The 22979-nt window shown below is 39.2% G+C and overlaps 1 protein-coding gene across 11 annotated transcripts in view; it reads left to right on the forward strand.

Moving 5' to 3' along the window:
* The first annotated feature begins 329 nt into the window (after positions 1-329).
* The window catches only part of map7d3 (MAP7 domain containing 3), a 28241-nt gene continuing 5591 nt past the window's right edge, over positions 330-22979 (forward strand). The window contains exons 1-13 of one of the 11 annotated variants that reach the window (XM_004545696.3): positions 330-463; positions 10521-10622; positions 10958-11038; positions 11439-11602; positions 11869-11980; positions 12423-12506; positions 14837-14944; positions 15681-15782; positions 16207-16305; positions 18067-18192; positions 19979-20118; positions 22079-22206; positions 22301-22518. In XM_004545696.3, coding sequence (XP_004545753.3) covers positions 418-463; positions 10521-10622; positions 10958-11038; positions 11439-11602; positions 11869-11980; positions 12423-12506; positions 14837-14944; positions 15681-15782; positions 16207-16305; positions 18067-18192; positions 19979-20118; positions 22079-22206; positions 22301-22518 — 1510 coding nt within the window. In that variant the 5' untranslated portion in view covers positions 330-417. The remainder of the gene's footprint in view (positions 464-10520; positions 10623-10957; positions 11039-11438; positions 11603-11868; positions 11981-12422; positions 12507-14836; positions 14945-15680; positions 15783-16206; positions 16306-18066; positions 18193-19978; positions 20119-22078; positions 22207-22300; positions 22519-22979) is intronic. The other 10 variants (XM_004545697.3, XM_004545701.3, XM_004545702.3 and 7 more) reach the window with 10 other exon arrangements.

Consider the following 22979-nt stretch of genomic DNA (forward strand, 5'->3'; position numbering starts at 1 on the left):
AGTTTTTTTGCCAAAGTGAGTTTTATATATCCTTCATTTATCCAGGTAAAACGTCTCACTGACACTAAAATTTTTCATTGACATTAAAAAAAAGTTTGGTTTTTTTGGCCAAGAGGGCAGTTGGAGTTAAAACAAATATATTATAGGGTCCATAACGATATTCAAAGTGAACAACAGGACTAGATTCATTATCTTGTAGGTAGAATAACGTAGAGTGGTAAAGATACTTGCATATCGCTGACTACATCGGAAGTCACTTTTTGTTACGACTCTGTTCAAAGTGAGATATCCTGATTTGTTCGCCCTATCTTTGATGTCCACGTCCCCGTGGTGTCCGAGTCCTACCGGCTGCGCTGGGTTACGCGCCTTTGCTTTAGAAAAAAAAAAAAAAACAGACAGAAGGAAAACTTCATAGAAATGGCGGAGGGTGCTTCGACTCTCAAGGGCTTGAGAGCCCAAATGGGTAAGAAATATGTTGGCAGTTGTGTCTATTTGTGAACCGCTTGTGTCTTAAGGTGTTGCACTCACTTTCTAACATTTGCAGTCAACTGCCGCCTCTGACCGGGTTGTTTGAGCGGTCAGCTTTTCTAGCTAGTAACGTTAGCTCGCTGCCCGGTTATGAGCCGAGTATGGACGCGGAAAATATCTGCAACTTCTTCCCACATTAAAAGTTACACGTTTGGTTGATTTTGTTAGCTGATGGTTGTGCTGATAACTTTTAAGGGAAGCAAATGGACTGTTCTAACTCGCTGTAAGTTAAATGCGTGCAGTTAACGTTCAGCTAAAGCTGCAACTATACGTCTTGCAGCCTGAGACCCGGTTGATATGCCACTACTTCTGCATTGTCACCTTTCACGCAAATTAATAACGTTGTACAGGAAAGTGGTTTTATGTGAGTTTATCGGAGTAGATAGGCGTCCTCTAAATTCTTTGTAAACTAAGCTAGCTTCTGTGTAACTGGTAAAAATAGTACTGGTTTGGATGTCGTTGCTCTTCGCTCCGAGAATCCTGTCAAACGTGGTCTTCTGTTGATCTTTGTCAGGAAGCTTTTTCTGATCGGGTCATGCATTTTCTAATAGCGGCGAGCTGATTTGATGCCCAGTACAGAAACCAGCAGGCAATTTATTTTCTCCACCCGTGGATCAGGCGGTTCATAGTGTATCAGCAGTTTTGTAGCTTCCTGCTTGAAACTCATCTTATCTTATGTTAAGTGATCTCTTCCCTCTCCCACATTCATTGTCCCACATTCATGCTTATTTGCTGACATATGGCATAACCCCCTTAGCGCTCCAGGGAGGGCAACTATAACAATGTCTGACCTGAATTTCAGATAAAGCTGCACTGTCAAACGCTGAGCCCTGAGCTCTCTCAGGACTGTGTAGCTGTTTTTCCTTAAATGCTTAGATGCACTGATACTATAGTTTTGGTTGGACCAGCAGCCATGTGTCGCCCACTGTTCTGTTAAGCAAAATGCACATTGGCCTTTTGGAGATTGCACTATGTACAAGCTGAAGTCTATCAGTGGGGCCATCCAGATTTGGACGTGGATGTTTACTGTGTTTGTATCTGCCTGTATCAATGCATGGTTTGTTATGGCTGGCTGAGCAGTCAAGCCTTTTTTTTTCCTGTTTAAAAAAAACCAAACTGTTTTAGCGTAAAAATGGATTTTCTACATACCCAGATTGGGTGTAGGCATGTTTTACTCCTGGCAACAAATGGATCACATTCTAGTGCCGTTCTTCTTCCTGTTTTCTTTCATTTTTCCATTCAGTGTTTTCAGTCTGGCCCTCAGTTCTGTGGTGGGTTTTTTTGGTTGTTTTTTTTTTTTCTTTTAATGAATATTTCTACCAAGTTTAGAGGTATGCGTTTGTGTCCTAGGCTTTATGAGGAGTTAAAACATGTCTTCAGCAAAAGTCCTTCAGCTTTCAGTCAAAGTGGAGGACTGACAATAATAAAATAATGCTAGGAATCTAGCTCATGTACATGGTCATTTCCACAAGAATGTGAGAAAGGAGAAAAGTACCCTGCTATTATGAAGCGAGATCACACTGCTGCAAGTAACACTGCAAGGTTGTCCGGATCCTGGCTTAACACATGCTGCAGCAGAATTAAAAGCATGAGAAGTATTTCTGAACTGGGTTAGATTTAACCAAAGGAGGAAATGAACCACCCTCAATTTTGATGTGTAGCTTCTTGGATTTGTACACTTAACTCTGGTTGTGTAGCAGAAGTGCCCCATCTTTTGATTTTTACCTCTTAAAATGATTGAGAGGATGTGTTACATTTTCCACACTCATGTATGCACGTACCAAATGATTTGAATAGCAAAACATGCTAATTTGTGTAGACTATAACTAACCTTAGACTAACCCCAGGGTAGTTTAGTTCATGAGGCGTTAGTTTGTATGTTTATATATCGTTGGTACTTCATTTTATGTTATCTAACACTAATATTTCCATCTCCACAAAGACAGATTCTCTACCAGCTTTGGTGAGCTGGGATAGCTTACGGACAAATTTCCAAATTGTCCCCTCTTGAAAGTCTTTGAATAGAAAGTTTTTGTGTCTTTGGGCAACATGTCAGAGCTTATTTCAACATGGTTCTCGACCTTCACACAGCAACAAAGACCAAATGCATGAATAATGGGTTCAAGAGATGTTACACAACAAGTAAATGTCAGATATTCAGGGATTTTGGCTCTTCCACCACAGAAAAATTACAAAAAGTCATGGATTAATTTATCTAATAATAAACATATTTTTGCTTATCAAAGGAGGAAAAATAACAAAATGTATAGACTTCAAAAAGCTAACACATGCTCTTTGCTTTCAATGTCTGCACATCAATGGTGCGGATGTGGATAGTCACTCCTCAAATAGTCATGAAGATTAGTTCCACACTCTTGGCACCAAGAATGTTTTGGTTCAATAAGTCTTCTAAACTGTATAGTTTAAAGTGTGGTCGACTTGGCTGTACTTCTTGGGGTTTAATTAGAAATCTAGAGAATGTATATATTTATATTTTCTGCTTTTTTTTTTTTTTTTTTTTTTTTTTTTTTTTTAGCTTAACCCTATAGGACTGAAAAATAACACAACACTATAGGATATGAGCAGTATATAATTATTAAAAATAGTGGATGTGAGAATGATTACATTTGTTGATGTTTATTTTTTCTGTGCAAGACAAAATGGTCCACTTAGAGCAGGAGACTCTCTTGGAAAGTTGTCATCATCATCCTGCTGGTACTACAAATAGCCTGGGCTTACCTTTACATGAGTAGGTCTTGGTAATCCCATAGAAGATTTAGTGTGTTTGTGCGTGCGTGTTTCTTAGGCATCTATCAGCTGTGTCATCCATCCTGAAATTTTGTGTTGGTTGGCTCATTGTGTTGGTAACCTTTCAGTCAAATATGATAATTTTCTGAATTTGTGAAAAAATAAAATTAATTGAAAAAAATAAAGTAATCAGTGGTTCAGGTTCATGTTTGCCTGCATATTTGCATCTGATAGTGATCAATTGGAATTACAAGGCCATGTAGTCAATATCAAATGTTAATCCACCCTTATATTTAGCAACGTAGGCACTTCCTGTGCAGCAAGCTATTTAGTTGCACCATGCTGCAGGGCACAATAAAGAGTGCAGTTGAAAGGAACCATGGAAAGAAAACCCTGATCCACTGATCTGACTCTTGTGTGTCCACTATACTAATATGTGATGGAAGTTGTAAAAACGTCTTATGAGTATTCTTGTTGTTAAGAGAACTAGCATTTGCCTCTGACTGTTATGATACAAGGCTGACTGGCCTGTTTCCTGTTTCATGTTTTGTTTGGGCTGCAGAGCTGGGTCATTATCAGCCCCCCTGGTGGTCTTTACTGATGCCACAATAATCCATCAGAAGAAGGCAAATCATATTCAGTCGACAAGTATATCTGCTCTTTCTAATGCTAGAGATTCAGCATCACAACAGAAGTGCAGATTTATATTAAATGTTTGTAATATGTTACAGAGTAGGCAGTGCAGTGGAGTGGTGGCTGGTAGTGTTATGTTACAGCAAGGTTTGAAGCCAGCATGTTGTCTTTCTGTGTGGAGTTTGCATGTTCTCCCACAGCCTAAAGACATGCATAGGGATCGGTTAACTGGTGTGAGTGTGAGTGGTTGTCTGTGTTAACCCGGCAACAGATTGGTGATCTATCCAGGGCATATCCTGCTTCTGACAGCTGGGATAGGCTCTATCCCCCCACCCCCTAAGTGTTAAGCGTTAGATTAATTACCAGCTAAAATTCACAACTTTAGACTTTATGATTGCTGTTTTTGGAGATTGAATATTATCTGCAGTTTTTTTGCTTGTTGGTTGTTTTTTTTGTTTTGTTTTGTTTTTTTGTCCCACATTTTCAGCTACCGGTGATTCTTGCTCAGAACATCTGCAGTTATCAATTCCTCTCCAAACAATTGAGGAAAACATCACTCTGAAAATATATAATCTATCAAACAGAGTTTGAACAAGCAGTCATCCACAGCTTTTATCTCTTGCATGTGCCGTTTGAGACAGCTCATCAGCATTCTTCTGGTTTTGGCCTGATAATGGTCATCCCAGAAAACACTGATACATTATCAACATTTGAACTCTCAAATTGCAAAGAGATTTGAAAGTTCAAAGAGTTACAACAAAGCATTTCAGATAGTGTAAAGAGGATTGTGTATAAAAAAAAAAAATATATATATATATATATATATATATACACATACTTTGCATTAAAGTAAGTGAATCTATGACTAAATGAGCTTGTAAACCCTGGCTCACAAGATTCGATATGTTTAAAATGCTTCCCCGGTGACTGTTAGAAAAGTTTAAACTTACAAGAAGGACTCCAAAAATATTTTAATCAAGTTGTTTACATGTTTGTTGATTGCCATCAATACTCATGTATTACAATAATAAGAATGATGATAATAATAATGATAATAATGATGATAGTTATACTTTGACAATGAATGCTAAAGATGAGTCCAGTAGCTTACTTGGTTATGTAGGATTTATGTGCCATCCATTTAGATGGGTTCAGAAATATCATGCAAATATTTCTGTAACCCAATGCAGACTCGTCACGGGGCGACTGCTTTTACTGCCTCTGAGCGAGGAAAAAAAACATGCTCCGTCTCATGTCTTTAAGGTTTTGCTGAATCGTGGTGTAGCAGGGATGATGTATGTTAATGTGTGCAAATCTCCATAGTGATGGAGGGATGAGTGAGTGCCTCTGATTGGCTCTTTTCATTTCTATGAGCACACCTGGCTCTCTTGAGGTCTGTTGGGAAAACAGTGTCTCTTCTCGCAATCTCATGAAAGCACTTTAATCAACACATGAATGTGTCTGATAGCAGAGATTTGTCTCATTTTATTCCAAGATGCATCTCTTGCTTGGATGTATTTATATATATTTTGCTTATTCCTTAAAACTACAGTCACTACTACTGTGACTGTGGAAGCCAAAAACCCAGTAAAAATTTATTTTACAGGTGATTATGCTGCACACTAGTAGACTTTTTTTTTTTTTTTTTTTTTTAGCTTAACAGCTGCTGCCTCCTCAGTTTGCACTTTCTGTCATACTTCCCTCTTTGCAGACAGTACAGTTTCCTGAAATTACAATCTTGAAGTATGAAACCTACTACAGAATGACCAAGGTCAAACTTCATGCTTGGATTAGCAGCTAAATTGTTTACATTGTTTTATATAAATATAGCATTTCATCACCCGCTTTATAAACGTATCCTTATTCTGCTGCTGTTTGTTATATCACCACCATTTCATTAACTGTTAATAAAAACACTTTAAATTGCAAATTACAAATTTGATATGATTTGACACTGAGTCCTGAGTGAGTCTTCAGGCTTGGTTTGTTTCTCTTTGTTGTAGCTATGACTCATCTAATTTCTGAGTCAGTACGATCCTTGATACAGGCATAAGCATGAATGAGAAGCACTTCACCTGTCCTTGCTGTCTGTAACTTAATATCTATCTTATCTTGTGACGGTGTACCCCATTGTTTTTTTCTGATTTTTCACTCTAATAGGGAAAAATATGTTGATTGTAGAGTTATAGAGGTTTCATCAGTGTCCAGTCATCCATATTTTAGACACTAGTAACCAAACATATAATGTAAACTCCTATAACTTTAATAAAGATTTTCTATTACTGTATTCCTTGTGGAATTGTATGATTGCCAAGTATTTGTTGCCTAATGACAAAAAAATAGTGACTGATAAGTAATTTATGAATCCTCTGTCTATTTACGAGTAATCTGCTACGTGTTGTGTGACAGCAAAACTGTTTAAAGTGCAGTCAAATCTTTCGTCATTTATTGATTTCTCCAAATGGAATGAAGAGGAGAGTCTGAGTACAAAAGTGAAGTGACTTGTAAACATCCAGCTGTACACTTCGACCCTTCATAAACGTCTCTGACTGGAGAGCATTGAGGTTGCCGTTTGGATAATTGGTGCATGAATAGTTAACCTGACAGGTCTAATTTCCTTTGCTTCACTGGGGTAAACAATTTCTAGTAAGTCAACAGTTCTTACTGCTAAATTTGGCACTGTTGCATTGTGTAAGAAGGGTCCATTGTCTTCTCTGCCTTACAGAGTAAGGTAATACTTGTAGAGTTGATTTCTATACAAGGAGAACATGCTACACTCGGAAAACCATTCAGTGTCTATGGTGGGTGAGTGGTTTGCTCATAGCAACCTGGTGAAAAGCTTTGTTTTCTTAAATTCAATCTCTCTGGGGCTGCTTCTTTTAAAGCTGTCTATAGTATATGTTACCCTGGTGGCAAATAATGTGGGATTATGAGGGTTGTGAGAATTCAGTGAGCATAGACTGTTTGAGGTGCTGGTGCGTGGCCTGTCATGATGATGCTTTGCATAGCTCAAATACTGATTGGTTCAAAAGTTGTCTAAAACTGGAAAGAGAATAATAGCTGAGTTGATCACAAAGAGGAAGAAAAGCAAAAACACATCAAAGATAAAAAACACATGGAAAGCACAGATAATGCATGCAGGGGACAGTTTTCATTCTTTTTTAACAACCAGTTTTACTTCAGTATCAGTACCGAATAGTTCATTGTATCTTATGACTTCTGTCTTCTCAGCAGCATAGGGTTAAACAACAGGGCCAACAACAGCACAAAGACAACTGAGAGTAGCCCACATTACCGGTTGTTCCAAGTATTTTGACAGTACGCCACATGATAGCTACAGCATGTAGACGTAGGTTTGCAAAGCTCTGTGTAGGACGGGCAGTGCATCTTGTAACAGCTGTTTACAAACATCCCAGTGATTCAGTCATGGAGGTTTTGAGTGTGAAGCAATCTGAGTAGCATTAAACTTGACAATGGGTTCCTTAACCCATGCATTCATCTGGGTAGCAGCCGGCAGTTAATTGAAAAATTGTGCTTTTAAATTACTATTTGTAATACATAGAAGACGGTAAAGACCAGCATCTTGCTTTATCCACCAACTAAATGAAAATAGATTTAGAATAAGGACACATGATTCATGTTAACATGGGAAAATAAATACTGGATTTGCTTGATGGTATCATTGTTTTTTTGTTTTTTGTTTTTTTAATTCAAAGAAAAAGTACTATGCTTTTCGCATGAGCAGTCTAACAAGATCAAGAACATTTTTTCTTCAGTCACTTAGAATACCTTTGTGCGACAACAGTGTTGCTTCCTTAAACAATTATTGGCTCTATTTATCCTATTGCACCACTTGGACAATCATTTTTATAAGGTCCCAGTTTGTTAGTACTTAAGGAGCTCCTTTGCAACAAGAAATCTCCAGAGCTTTCCTAATATCTCCAGCATTTTAACTTTATTATGACATTAGTCATATGAGATAAATTGCTTGTGTTAAAACCTGGAGAGAGAGTCTTTTCTGGATCTTTTTTAAAAAGCATATGAAAAGTTGTTTTCATAATAGAAAATATATATTTTTAAGATTAACAATAGGATTGCTTAGTTGCAATGGAGACGGTGAGATGCTTTCACAGTCACAGGACTATCATTTTGCTCTTTGTCAGCATTTATATAATGCCAACAAGAAGGGAAGAAACTGGTAACTGATACCACAGCTCATAAAGCTTGATCATGTCCTTCATGTGCTTCCTTCCTGACTTTCTGTCCTTTAACCATACTTTTTTTTTTTTTATGAATAGTTTTGGCTGAAGAAAGGACTATTGACCCTGCGATAGTTTGATGGGAGAGCTGATCTTCTCTTGGAGTTAGACTTTTTATAGGACAGACTGCACGCACATCAACTGTTAAAGCAATGATTGTGTTTTTGGGTACATGTGGAAATTAGTCATCAGTTGGTTTTATGTTTTCTGGATATTTTTATACTTATGAAATTTTGTACACCTTTGGGCGCACATGCTGTATACCAGGAAGCTAACAAGGGCTTTATTCTACTTTATCATTGAAGCTTGTCACAGAAAGCACTGTATGAATAACTACACAGCTGACCACAAACATGGTTGAATAACTGGATTGTTGTATAGCTTCAGATCTATTAGATCTCTCCAGATTTACCATTCATATGGAAAGCAAACAAAACAGAACAAAAAACAACTTATTCAAATTGTTTTGGTTTGAACTAATGGTTTAAACAGACTGTACTTGCTGTGCTTTGGGCCTTAGTATTGCCCCCTTGTAAGGTGCTTGCATGCCATCAAGCTCAACTTTTAGATCAGTGTCTTGGCCAAGGACCCTTTGCTATCTAAAATAGACCTCCGAACAGACTAAGACAAAGCAACCAAAAACTGTTCTGTTATTTGAACATCTTTTGAGAGATAAGTGCCAAATCTTAGCCAAAACGTAACTGGTATTTAACAAACATTTGGATGTTTACCAGTGGAAGCCGTATTCCCTGCAAGGTACTGCTGACATGTCCAGAGTTTCCTGTTGCTGGATAAGTGATTAGGAATACAAGTGTGGGTTTTTTTTTTTTTTGTTTGTTTGTTTTCTTTGTGTGTGTCGTGGAAACAAATACAATTTGTATAACATTAGTCTTTTGGTCCCTCATCACACTGTCTTTTAATTGATACTGGGCTGCCACAAACGATTATTTTGATAGTCGACTAGTCACCGATTATTTTTGCGATTAGTCGACTAATCAGATCATCATCCATTGGAGTAAAACGTACAGCTTATTGCACCGGCAGCATCTGCTCTTATATAACTATCATTAGCTTACAGCTTTAAGTGTTTAAGGTATGTGCTAACTAAACATAAAGACAAGATGATAGTTTATTACATTTTAATGAAATTTGCAGATTGTTTCGGTGAAGTTTAATAAACTCCTTGCTATCTAAAATATAACAGGACACCGGAGTATATTCTCGAGCATCTCACACTTCTGATAACCAGTTGTCTTCTTGACGTTTATTCAGCTGTGCAAAAACTATAACTTTAATCTCAGCCAAACCGATTTACTCAGGAACAAATAAAATACTAAAAAAAGCCAAATAATGACATTTTGAAGTTATCTAAGTGACTTATATATATTTAACCTGAGTAGCGAAAGACGGCGGTGGGTTTGAAAACGATTTGACGGGAGTCCGGTGTTCTCACGGCTCTAGTGACTTTGCCCCCAGCTAGCTATTGAGCTAGTGGGTAACAGACATCTCCGAAAACGTCGGCGCGCTTTTGAAAATATGCGGTGTCTTGATAAACTGAGCAGATATTTGAGGTTTACACAGCTACATTCTCGCCTGAAAATATGTTAAAAGTTTATTTTGTGACCCAGAAAGAATAATAAGAGTAATATTAAAACTAACCAGCTGCCGCCATTGTTGGAAACTGAGCTGGGCTGCGCTATGAATTCTGGGACAGAGCTTCTTCTTCTTTGGGGTTTAACAGCAGCTGGCATCCTTGTACATGCAGTGCTGCCATCTTCTGTTTCAGTCCGTTATTACACTGTTAAATCCTGCTACTTATTCCTGCGTCTTTTATGATCTTACAAAGCTTCAAACAACGCGTCAACTATTAAATCAGTCGTCGACGATTTTGATAGTCAATGTAATCGTGACTAGTCGACTAATCGTGGCAGCCCTAATTGATACAAATCAAATCATTTGAATTTCTGAATCTGGAGTTTTTATATCCATGATCCAAACTGGAATTGACAGATTAAAAGTGGCCACTCCCTTTTGTAAAAGGCCATCTTTAAAATGGTAGTGAACGATGCACTTATTCGGTCCAAATCTCACCACACCAGCATAATTCTCCCACAATTCTCAATGTGGAATCAGAGATGGTGGAAGTATAGCACGACATTGTGAGTCTACCTTTTATGCAGACATCAGATTGGTGCTGTTACTGTGTCTACTGTTGGCTTTAAAAGCGCAACAGTGTTGCATTGCTACCTCTTTCTGCCTTGCATACACTTTATGCAGAATAGGCAAAATAGTGGCACATTATTCCTGCCTTGAACAAGCTGTGTAAAAGGACTTGTTTGTTCTCTCATTCAGCTGCAGCTGCACAGGCACAAGCCGAGGAAAGGCGCAGCTTGGCGGGAAACAGCCCAGGACCTACAAATAACACACCAGCTAAACCTCAGGGGTGCAGGCCAGGTAAATGACACTACATCTTGACACAGAATCAAACTGGTTATTACAGATATTACCCTCTCGTGAGGTTATTGTCGTCCATAATCTGAAACATTAGATGCAACTCCCAATGCTTTTCTGCCATCCTCTCAGTGTGGCTTAATGCAGGTAAATCTTAGTCATCACCTTATTACCGTAACAGTTGACAAAGCTCATTAATGAGTCACATGCACACATCTGCCTGCCTGATACAAAGCCTTTGTTACGCTATGCTGCATTGTAATCCACCATCAAGTTATATGTGTAAGTATTCATGCACATGCTTTACCTATAAACCACATATGCACGTGTGCCTGCAGTACTTGACGGTGCCACACTTAGAACAGACGACAGACTGCGGGTGGCAAAAGAGAGACGTGAGGAGGCAGAGAGACAACAGGGTAAGAGGATAACCCCAGTTTTGGGATTAAGATATTTTAGCCAAAGAACTATAGTAAATACTCAAATAATCTGATATTGAGTTTATTAAATGAGCAATGGTTTTATTCATTTTAAACAAAAATACCTAACAATTGGATATAGCTGTTAGCTGCAACCCACCAATAGAAATCTTTCATTTACTTAGTTTGGTCTTACTAATATGTTAATTCAGTACAAATAATAATAATAATGGATTGGATTTATATAGCGCTTTTCAAGGCACCCAAAGCGCTTTACAATGCCACTATTCATTCACTCGCATTCACACACTGGTGGAGGCAAGCTACAAAAAACAAACAAACAAAAAAACAACAACATACTGACGAGTGATTTCTTTGTACTGCATGCTCATATTGCCAGCTTTACGAGAATCTCAGATCATGGAGCGGGAGCGCAAGGCCAAGCTGCAAGTGGAGCGTCAGATGGAAGAGCGTCAGAAAAAGGTTGAGGAACAGCGAAGGAAGGAGGAGCAGAAAAGATTGGCTGTGGAGCAGAAGAGGAAGCAGAAACAGGAAGAAGAAAAGGTAGCTTCAACACGGGTGGAAGCAGAGTAATGTGATCTACTCAGCAGCGCTCACTGCTGCTCAGCTGACATTTGTGACTAAAATAATCTAATTTACATAAGAACACAGCTTACACTGTTTTTCTTCATATTTTTAAAGGACCATCACCGCGCAGTTGCCCATGAATTGTAATACAGTTATGAAAGCTACAGATCATCTTCTGTTTGTTTTGTTTTAGGCTCAAATGTTAGTCAGCTGCAAATGACTTGCATTTTTTCCCTCCTCAGGAGCACTATGAGGCAGTGATGAGGCGGACGTTGGAGCGTAGTCAGCAAGTCGAGCAGAGGCAGAAAAGATGGTCTTGGGGAGGACTGTCCACAGACTCAGATGGACGAACAGGTACTTTAGTTCGTCCTTGATAGTTCACAGTGTATTGTGTGCTACACCACAGCTGGGATGAAATTTGGCCTAAATCTGAAAGCTGTTCATTGCAGTTTTATTTATTTATTTATTTTCCAGCAGCTAATGCAAACAACAGATAAAACCAGTTGAGTCGTAGGCAGTTAGTTTACCCACATCACAGCATTCTTGCTTGTTGTCTGATCAAAGCCCTCTCAGACAGCCTCTCAGCCCTCATTTTACCGTGTCCGCCAGAAAATCAAACCAGTCCGGTGTATGTGATGATAGTCTGGTGTTCAGATGATAATCTGAACAGTGGGTGTCAAGTGAAGGATGATGACTATCAGCCATTTCTAACCTTCATCTCTTTCACTTATTTGAAGGATATGTCATGATGTCATATGTTTTATCGCTCTTTCCTGAGAGCTGTCTTTTCCCACAGGAGATTCTGATGCCAGTGCCTCATCTCCAGTAACTATAGTTATCTCCTCTCCCTCACCAGAAAAGCCACCAAGGAGTCATCAAGGTTTTGTTTGTTAATATTTAATTCACTGGTGTAGCTTCACAGCATGGGTAGTCACTGGCTCTCCAAATGCACTGGCAATGCTTCCTCCCAACACCTTTGTTTCCACCAACCTCATGCAGTTTTTTGTTTGTTATTTTACTAATATTTTTTTCTTTAGAGCCTTTGAGCTATAGGTTTGGTTACTGGTCACTTTTTCCATTGTTGTTTTTGACATTGTAACTAATCAACAAATTTTTATATACCCAATACATTTTTTGCAAAGGCAGTCAACCTATCCTTAATGCTCTGAAGCTGCCTTAAGGACACAGCTTATAATCATAAGAACTAGAATATCTATATTTTAAAAAAAACCCCACAGGCCTGAAGTAGAGCTGGGCGATATGAGATTTTTTTCATATCACGATATGTTTTTTTCATTTCAGGCGATAACGATATCTATCACGATATAAGCCAAATAACTATATTTGTAAGATTTAAATGTGCCGTTGCTCACAAGTAAAATGTGAAATAATCAGCAGCTTGTTTTTATTTAAATATTTATTTCCCATAATAAGTTCAACAGGGTAGATGTACTTAAGGAACATGAGACTTTTTCAGATAAATAAAGGCAAATATTGCAAACTACACAAAAGGCAGCCGCTAAAGCGTTTAAGTTTCAAAATAGAACAAACGAAACAGACTAAATTGTCAATTCCACTTAGAAACAAAGTATTAATTCTAAAAATAAATCTTAGTTTGTTTTACAGAAGAACAGACAAAACTGACTAACTTTTGTCAATATCAAATAAACTGAGAACTAAAAGGAAATTCTCAATCTCTCCTTGTTGTATAGCTTAGCTTTTCAAACAGTTTTAACAGTTACTTTAGTCTGACAAAAGCCGAATGACGAATTAGCGCTTCCAGTCAGAGACTGAGGCTACGTCCACACGTATTTTTGAAAACGGAGATTTTCTGTTTTCGTTTTAAAAAAAAATCCTGTACACACATAAAGGCAGAAATGAAGGAAAACGCTGCTATGAACATGCCAAAGCAGCAGGTGGCGCTAGATTCCTAACCGTGCAGAAATGTTGGCCAATCAGAAGTCTAGAAGCCTCGGTGGGAAAAAGTAAACAAAGCTGGGGCATAGAAGCAGAACCGAGTCGTATGTGTGGAGGGACAGTAACTGTGTGTATATGTAAGCATTTAAACACTGCAGAGAGTAGAATTAACAGTAACAGTCTTGTAGAAATTCATTTCACCGAAACAATAACGTGGCGCACAGTGTGACGCATGCACCAGTTTATTGTATTTCCAGACTTGCTTTCGGCACAATTTACAGTGCACGCTACTCTGTTTTTTGTCAGACTTGAAATAGCCGAAATACCTCCACCCTACGGAACTTCTATGGCTCTTCCGTTCGACAATCTCTCCGGCATTGGAACCATCATCTGTTTTCTCTTCGGTCACGCTCGGTTGATTTTTCTAGTCGGCACACTCATTTCCTCCATTACCCGCTGGCTGCTTCCCAAACAAACACACGTGCGGCTTGGCACTTGTGCTGTACCTAACAAGTCACGCGACGTGACGCTGCGGCTGTGATTGGTTCGGCTCTGCGCTACTGAATTTGGATTGGCTGACCTTTTTTTTTTTTTTTTTTTTTTTTTTTTAAGAGGACAAGAGCGGTGAGGTCTATCGCGATAGCTTAATTTCTCTATCGAGTAAAAGTTATATCGCGATACATATCGTTATCGTTCTATCGCCCAGCTCTAGCCTGAAGTAAGGACATGAATGCAAATCGTTTTTAATATTTAAGGATTTTAAATGTAAAAGCCATTTTATTCCTGAATTCTGGCTGTAATTGCTCATTCCTATTGTTGTGCATTTCAAGATCACATGGGTGACTTTGCAATAATTTCTCTTTGAATGGTATTCCAAGAAAGCACTATTGTATCTGGCACAGACAATATGTTTATGCTCTGCTCTTGGAGGGATTCAACATAAACATTTTTTGTTTACTAACTAACAGCAATGCCTGATTCTCAAATCACAGTGGCTGTGTTTTGATATTTATGCTTATGGCATGTACTGTTGTCGATTCGGTGTGTTGCTGAATGCCCATTTTGTTAGTACCACGATAGCATGATCAATTAAGTTAATAGGAAAATTCATCCCCAAAGACAAATATAGTTTGTGTCCTTTTATTTCAGGTGTATTAACTTATAGCCCTTTGCCTGTTGGAGGTATTGAAATACAGCAGATCATTTTACTCCCTTTTGTAAACCTAAATTCCCTCCCTTTTGCCTCCGGTTTAAATCCCGCCTCCCTTGTCTGTCTTTCCTCCTCCCTCTTAGTGGACAAGCGCTCCACATCCACCACAAACCTGAAACAGCCGCCTGAGGCTGGCATGAGCAAACGCCTATCCTCCTCATCTGCCACCCTCCTCAAATCACCTGACAAACGTAAGTCTCCTCGCCTCCCTCCCTCCCCTCCTTCCTCCCTGCTTCCATCCTACCCAGTGCTGCAACTTAACCAACAAAAGTGTTTTGTTTTTGTGTGTGTGTGTGAGAATATTTATGAATGAGCTTTTTCAGGTATTGTACCATTTCTGAAATGGAACAAACTGAATGAACTCTGACACCTCTCCTTTTTCATATCCAGGGTTTAACAGACTCACTGATGCAGAGAGGGATTGGTAAAACTGCTTTAATCTGTTTCTCATTCCTGATTCCAGATACTGCCCAGTTCTTCTGCATACATTCACTGCATCTCTTCGGATTCATTAATCAGTAAATAGTTTTAAGGGCTGCTGAGCACCAAACGATGATGTTCATGAATATTCTCTTGTATTATAGAGAGCTGTCACTCTTCTGTTACAATATACTCAATCCTGTTTTGATTCACATAGAATATAGTAGAAGTGTACAAAAAAAAGTCATGAAACGGGTATTTGATTTCTACAGGAAACAATCAATGCAGATGGGTGAATCACATCTCTTCACAGCCTCTTCAGGCTGACAGTGTCATTTTTATTTTCCTTTTCAGCATAACTGGTTTCTCTTTACTTCTCAGCTTGTTTCATAATAAATTATGCCACCACTCTGAATACAATATATGAATTAATTCCAAAATGTTGTGTACCAGTTACAAGCTAGTCTCGTTATTTCACCTTTGGGTTATTTCATCATTGTCCCTCAGGTGTTAAGCCAAGGAGTTCATCTTGTAACCGGTTACCTAGCAATGCCAATGCTGATCAGGCCAGTAAGGAAGACGACAAAAAGCTTCAGGTGGAACAGACAGGTGCAAAAGATCCCCTCTTCATCTCGCATGATACTTTAATAACCAATATTGTGTTAAATACACAATTTGTCGAAATAATGCATTATTTATTAAATACTCAGCTGTGTCTTATGCATGACACGCACACTGAAGATTTGCTTATTGCTTGTTATTTTGTTGAAACACTTAAAGAGGCTAAAAGTAGTATTACAATAGTCAGCTCTGATTTAGGGAGAATGAGCTAGTGTGATCAGATGGAAAAGTTGAAGCTCGTCTTTGTATCAAGGCTTCATCTCTTAAACTGGGGCATCAGCTGCTGTCAGCCTTAACCCGGTGACTCACATAAAGCAAAACAAAGTGCACATGACTTGTAGACTTTCTTAAGGGTTTCCTTGTTGACTCCCCCAGTGCCTGCTTGGCTATAACTCCACTCTCATGTTCCCAGGCCGTTCTGTGAAGAAGAGAAGTTCCTCCCTTACGCGAGTAAGTCTGGGCAGAGCACAGACCCCTGCAAAGCCTGATAAGGGGACAACGGATGATCAAGGTGGCTAGCATGAACAATCAGCATGCAACACTCATGCATCTTTCTTTAAATAATAAGCATGTGGCTCTGATGCTACTTCATCATTCTGAATCCTCTTGTATTTTTAAATCCTTAACAACGCTGACTGCTGCTAAGAGCTTTTAGGGATAATAAATCTCATTTATCTCCTTTCAGACTTATGAAGTTCAAGGTTTTTTTTTTATGCTGGATCTTCTTGCTGCATATGGCCTTTTTTTCCATTCATGTTCTCATTTACCTAAATGCTCATTTACACCCATGTCAGATGCAGTTTTCTCTACACTGCCAGTTGTCTTTGATTTTCTGGGAATGTTATGCTTGTTCCATCAGTCCTTTAACCTTTTTGCTGTCTTGACCTAGCTGATGCTGCTCTACGTCACATTTCTCACTGGAAGTGAATCTTGTTTTAACCCCCTTTGTATTTTATTTTTTTATCTTTTCATTTTTTCAAGTGTTCACTAAGGAAGTGTCTGTTGTGTGCTCTGCTTGGACTAACACTGTGTATTGTTTTGTTGTCACAAAGTGTTGATTGTTTTCTCCCTCCGACATGACGTCATAGGTGGATTTAAGTCACTCGTGCTTCATTGCGGTGTGTGTCCGTGCCATCCCAACATAGCAGCCACAGAGCACACAAATGACCTAAGCAAATCACTGTACTCTGTGTGTTGCTATTAACAACCAGTGCTTTTATTTGTTCCGTAGCCAAACCAGTCTCTTTGTATGTATGAAACTAAAGAAAAACGCTCTTGTCCTCTATTCATGTATGTTCTGTGTGTTTAATCTGAGCAGTAGCACAACACATAAGCTGTCTTCCATACTGAATCAGCATTTTTGAGTTTAAATAGGTTTTTTTTTTTTCATAATTCTACCCTTATTACAAAAATAACTACAGAAATTATGACCTGGATATAGAGTAGGAAACGGCAGGAAGTCATGTCGCCAGCCCCAACGGGCAGCCACTAAATGATTAACAAAAATCAGGTCTGTCAACAACACATGTCTCCTCAGGAAGGGGCTATAAAAGGAAGTGAGAATCTAGAATCTCCTTTTGAAGAGCTAACATTTAGGTACATGTAGCAGAAACAACCTATTATAAGCTCCAAATATTTCTCAGTTGCATTTTTTTTTTTTTTTTTTTTTTTAAAGTATCAGCAGCAGCCTTAATGGGGAATTTTCTTAGTGTCTTAGCTAGTGTGCTTTTAGAAGGGCTGTAGTCATCCTCTTTCTTTGCAGGAATAATTTGGACCGTTTTTTCTCTTTCCACAATAGAGAACATTGCACAGCATTAGATGTAGCACTGTAATAGACATGGTCACTGTTCTTTTGTTTATTCTTCTCTTCTTCTTACCCAGTATTATTCTTCTGATTGCTTTAAAGTCATTTCATAATTTGTTTTTCCCTTCAGCAAATCCTAAGGAACCATTACTTTGATGAGCTTTTCACTAATCACCTACCAGGCAAACTCTTTTATCAGTCTCAGTACTTTTCCACGGTCACCTTATGTACTGTCTTTTATTGAGTATCCTTCTTTAACTCTATATTTATGAAAGTATAAAGACAGTTTATAAGGAACCTATCTAAGACGAGAGCCATTACCTTTGGTTCTGTATGTTGATTCTCTTGTTAAATCACATGGTGAACTTTGTTTCTTTACTTTTATTCCCCATTCTCATCCACTCTTTCTATCTTGGCCTTTACATTCTCTTGCTTTTTTCCGGTGATCTGTTTTTTTCGGACGTGTAGCTCGCAGGCCACTGGCCACTACTGTGGATGGAGGGGTCCTTAGTCGCCTGCTCACACCCACCCAGGCCTCACTAGCTAGGAGCAAGAGCGCTGCCGCCCTGTCCGCTGAAGGAACAGATGCCCCAGGTAACCTCCGCTTAGGAGACCCTGAAAGAGAGGAAAGTTGGCCAGGGACAGACCTGGTTACCCTCTCGTTTCATCAGTAAAAAGTCAACCTAGGTATTCCCATTATCAGTTAACTAGATAATTTCATTCCACTGCCCAGATGCACTTTTGGACTTTTCAAAGTGATTGGTCGCTTCAGAGTTTTGACTGCAGTTGTAGTGATCAAATGTTAACTTGTGCACAGTAATTAATTATAATAAATAGCATGAGAAAGTGTATTTACATTCTAACAAATAAACTGACATACTCACACACACGTTTAGTTTACATGCATTTCCAAATCTGATACAATCAGTTGTTGTGTGCTGAGCTGGGCTGTGCAGGGCAGTCTTGGTCAGGAGCATTTCTCTGCCTCAGAGTAGCTTCAGGGTCCACACTAGGAGATTTACTCTAAGCTGCTTACCTATTGGTTCTTGTTACATCAAAGTAGGTCTGTTGTGCCTTTCCATGAGTTCTCATAGTGAGGCATAATATGTGTTGATATTGTGGATGCTTTAAAAGCATCCTGTGTGGGTTTTTATGTCGCCCTCGATGACTGACATGCCTTAATGTGAATAAGTTTTTTGCTGTGGTGGTAATGATCAATTGCTCTATAGTGGTTGACAGCCTGCAATGATTAACATACAACCACAGTAATGAATACCTCTTTTGCCCTGGTTGACTGTGTGTTTTTATAGGTAGGAAGGGGAGTGTACTGTAAAGCACTTCAAAGCTGCAGCTGCATTTCTAGTGTTGGTTTTAGGCTGTGGCGTTTATTGAGTATTGAGTGGCCATTACAAACCTGTTAGAAGGTATAGATCCTCTGCTAAGTATAGCCCCAGTAGAAGCATGACTCATCCACATTAGCAGCAGCTCATTACAGGGTAGGTTTCATAGTCATTGCTGCGGCGCAGTATAAACTCTGAATGAATTTAGTGAACAGGCTGTGGCAGGGAGAGTTCTTTGGGTCTTGGGATTATGATGGTTAATCCCTCAATCTGACACAGCAAGCTAGTGCACAGCACCATTTCCTCTTCTAACTGCAGGCTAGACTTAACCTAATTGCTAAAGACAGTGTGTTAGAGCCTTTGCCATTACAGTGTTATAGTTATTTCTCAGTCCTGTCCTGAAACTTGAAAGGTCGGTCTCTCTCTGATTAGGAACAGTTACAGCATGACAAAAGAAAGACATATTACTCATTACTCATACTCTAGTTACTGTACTCGAACACAGCAAGCAGTGCTATTTACATTCACTATGTGTTTAACATACTAATAAATCTGTGTGATTTTTGTGTGTGTGCAGTGTCAGTGTGTGTTCTACTTTGGTGGTGGTAGGTTTTACATAATGTGTCTTGTGCTGTGCTTATGGTGCCCGGTGTTTAGATTTGTTCATGTTGTATCCAGAAGCTGCAGGGTGTTTGGGTTTTTCGCCACATTGTTGCTCCCTGCTTGTTATGTGTCTCCAGTAATTTCCAGCCCGTCCGGAGTTTCAGAAATTAAGCTATTCCCTGCGTAATGAGCTATATCTAACAAGTGGCTTTTTTGTTTTTTTGTGCTCTCTCTCCTTACAAAAACCTTTCATTTCTTCCATCCATCATTCTCCCTTCCTCATTCCTTCTTTCCCCAACCTTACCTCTGTATTCCCCCTCTTTTCTTAATCATTCACTCCTTTTGCTTTTTGCTGCTTTGCTGCCCAATTTGGTCGCTTATCACTCCTCCCATTGGTTGTGCTCCCATGGTCCTGCGATGACTGTGTCCTTTACCAGAGTGTCACCTGTGTCCTCGCTCAGCCTCTGCCAGCCCATTGCACCCACCCCGTGGTCCAGTGCGCAGCCGCAGCAGCGACCGACAGAAGAGCAGCATGACCACATCTGTGTCAGCCGATGGAGCCCTGGACCCTTCGATGGTATGAACACCTTCGTTTTAATAACTGAACTTAGCTTTTAATCGTTGATCTCAATTTTAAAAATGTTCTCATGTCAGAAAACTGAAAAATAATGTTCGATTTGTTTAGTATCACTTTGGATTTGCTGATGGAGTAACCTGGATGTAGGGCTTTAGCTGGCATCTCCTAATCCATATCGAAATTTCCGAGTGATCATAGACACATTTAGGTTACGCATTTGGTTGTGACTATAAGAACGACAGAGTATGTTATTCTGCTCATAGAAGATGTGCTTGAAATAATTTAATGGAGTTTTGATTATATTACATAATTAAAAAAAACATGTGTAGCAAAGCTACGGTTTTATTTCTGTGGGAAAGTTGTTAAATTTTGTTTGGAAATCATGGACAGAAAAAGTTTCAGTAGCTTACTTTTTTTTAGTAGCATTGTAGCAAGAGGGAGCACAGCAAGTAGTGCTATCTACAGTGACTGTGTGTTTAGTGTACTAATAAATCTGTGTGATATTTGTGTGTGCAGTGTCAGTGTTTGTTCTACTGTGGTGGTGGTAGGTTTTATGTAGTCTGTGCTGTGCTTGGTGTTCATATTTGTTCATGTTGTATCCAGAAGCTGCAGGGAGTTGACAGAAAATGAAAACTTTCCTACATTAAAATTTGTGCAACAAACAGAGTGGCATGGGAAATAAATTGCCCCCTTCCTGATGTATTAGTGAGTCGTCAATGCACATTTGGAGTATTTGTGATAGGTCGCACACTCTTGGGAAGGTGTAGAGGTTTCTTTATTTGTGGATAATGGCTCTTGCTGTGGTTCACCGGAGTCCCAAAGCCTTAGAAATGACTTTGCAACCCTTTCCAGACTGATAGTTGTCAATAACTTTCTTTCTCGGCTGTTTCTTTAGATCGCAGCACTGTGTGTTGCTTTTCGAAATTTATTAGCCCACTTTATTTTGTTAGACAGTTTCTATTTAAATGATTTCTTGGTTCAGCAGCTCTGACATTAAGCATGCCTGGGTGTAGTTAGAGAAAATAAACTCAGGTTTCCATAAATGTGATTAATTACAGTCATCTCATCATTTAAAGGAGGGTGGGTTACTTTTTCCACATAGAGCCAGTTAGGTTTGGATAACTAACCAGTGATCTCTGTCTAGTATTAGAATTTGTTTGATCTAAAACATTTAAGTAAGACAAATATGCAAAAAATGCTTTTTCATGTCACTGTATATGCATATATCCTGCTACATTTGCCTGTCAAAGTACTTCTGCAGGATGCTAACCATAGGGAAATGTTACTCATGCAGCTGCTCTTTGGACTTTGCTGGTCACTCATTTAAACATGGGCAAAATTTCATACTGCTGATGCTTGAGGGTCTTATCTGTATGGTCTCACTTGTTGGTCTGCCGTGCCTGGTTCTTTCTCAACCTGGCTTTCTTCCGCCTTCGCTGTGGTTGTGAAGGGCTTCATTGTCATAGTATGAAACAAAGGGATTCACAGTGGCCCGATTATGGACAAATCAGGCCATGCAAAGCAGACCCCACCCAGACCGTGGGACCCAATGTCAGAAGCCTCTGACTTTTCTCACCATCATGTTATCATCTCTCCTTAAGATGTACTGAATGGATAATGTGGATAATTGGAATTCAAAGACTTCTATTTGTATTACATCTCAATACAAACCAGTAATTGTTTTAAAGTTAATTTTCAAGACCTGCAGCAAAAGTAATCTACAAAGATTTGTAGTGAAAGAATACGGTGAGGAGTTTGTTACAAAGTAAAAGCTTTTTTGGGGGGGAATCAGTTAAATTCATCACTAAAGTGCTTTGTTTTTCAATATGTTCTATAAATATTTCATAATACACAAAGGATTTTGTGGGAATTGGTTTTACGTTCTTGGAATAACCCTATTTGAGAGTGGTTTCATTAATACTGTCTCCACTTGTGTCCTTTTTTTTTTGTGAAATTACAGAAAGATAAGAAGTTAACATCACCTGTGGGGCAACGTCCTGCCTCCCCATCCACTCCAGGTCGGCACCGTTCGCCATCGCCTGCCCCCAGTCCAGGTCCGAAGAGGACTCCTTCGCCTTCAGCACCCAAGTAAGACTCCTGCACAGGATTTGTTATGAAACACATGCATTTTCATTTGGTTTTAAGTCAGAAAATAAGATGGCACACACAATTTCTTCTGCAGGCAAAGCCCTAAGATGCGCCCAGCCTCTCCAGGCGCAATGAAACAACGCCCACCGTCTCCTCAGCCTGCATCAACCAAACCCCCACCCATCCAGAAGCCTCTCGCTCCAGCAGGACCACCAACCTTACGAAAGAGGAACTCCAAGTCCAAAGATCTATGTCCTGTTCAAGCTGTGGCTCAACAGTCCTCTGATTCCAGCAAGACCAAAGACAAAGATGGTGAGCAGTTAACAGAGAAAGATTGCTTTATGTACTGTGACTTAACAGCTATTGTCACCTGGCAGTCGGTAGCAGTATTTGCCAAGACTGTTCATTATCCTGCAAACCAGGATGTTTGTTCACTGTATTCAGACATACATTTCATTTCAGCCAGTAAAGCAGGACAAGATGATATCTTTGTAAACCAAGCTAAGTCTTAAGTCACTAAGTTAAAGTGTTTTCGGCTAATGTACTGCAGCACGTCTAGTTCCAGGTGATTACCTCCAGGTCATAATGACATATCCCTTTTTTTCAAAAATGTTGCTTCTGCAAAAAGACTGTTTGTCCTGCACGTAGTTATTGGCACATGCTTCATTGACTGCATTCAGAGGAAACTGCAAACAGAATTTGTGCTTTAAGCACAAGGGAATCACAATCACTGAACATGGTTTTATAACATGTCATTTTATTTTAGTAGACAC

The sequence above is a fragment of the Maylandia zebra genome, linkage group LG2 (assembly GCF_041146795.1).
Source record: "Maylandia zebra isolate NMK-2024a linkage group LG2, Mzebra_GT3a, whole genome shotgun sequence".
NCBI classification, from domain to species: Eukaryota; Metazoa; Chordata; class Actinopteri; order Cichliformes; family Cichlidae; genus Maylandia; species Maylandia zebra.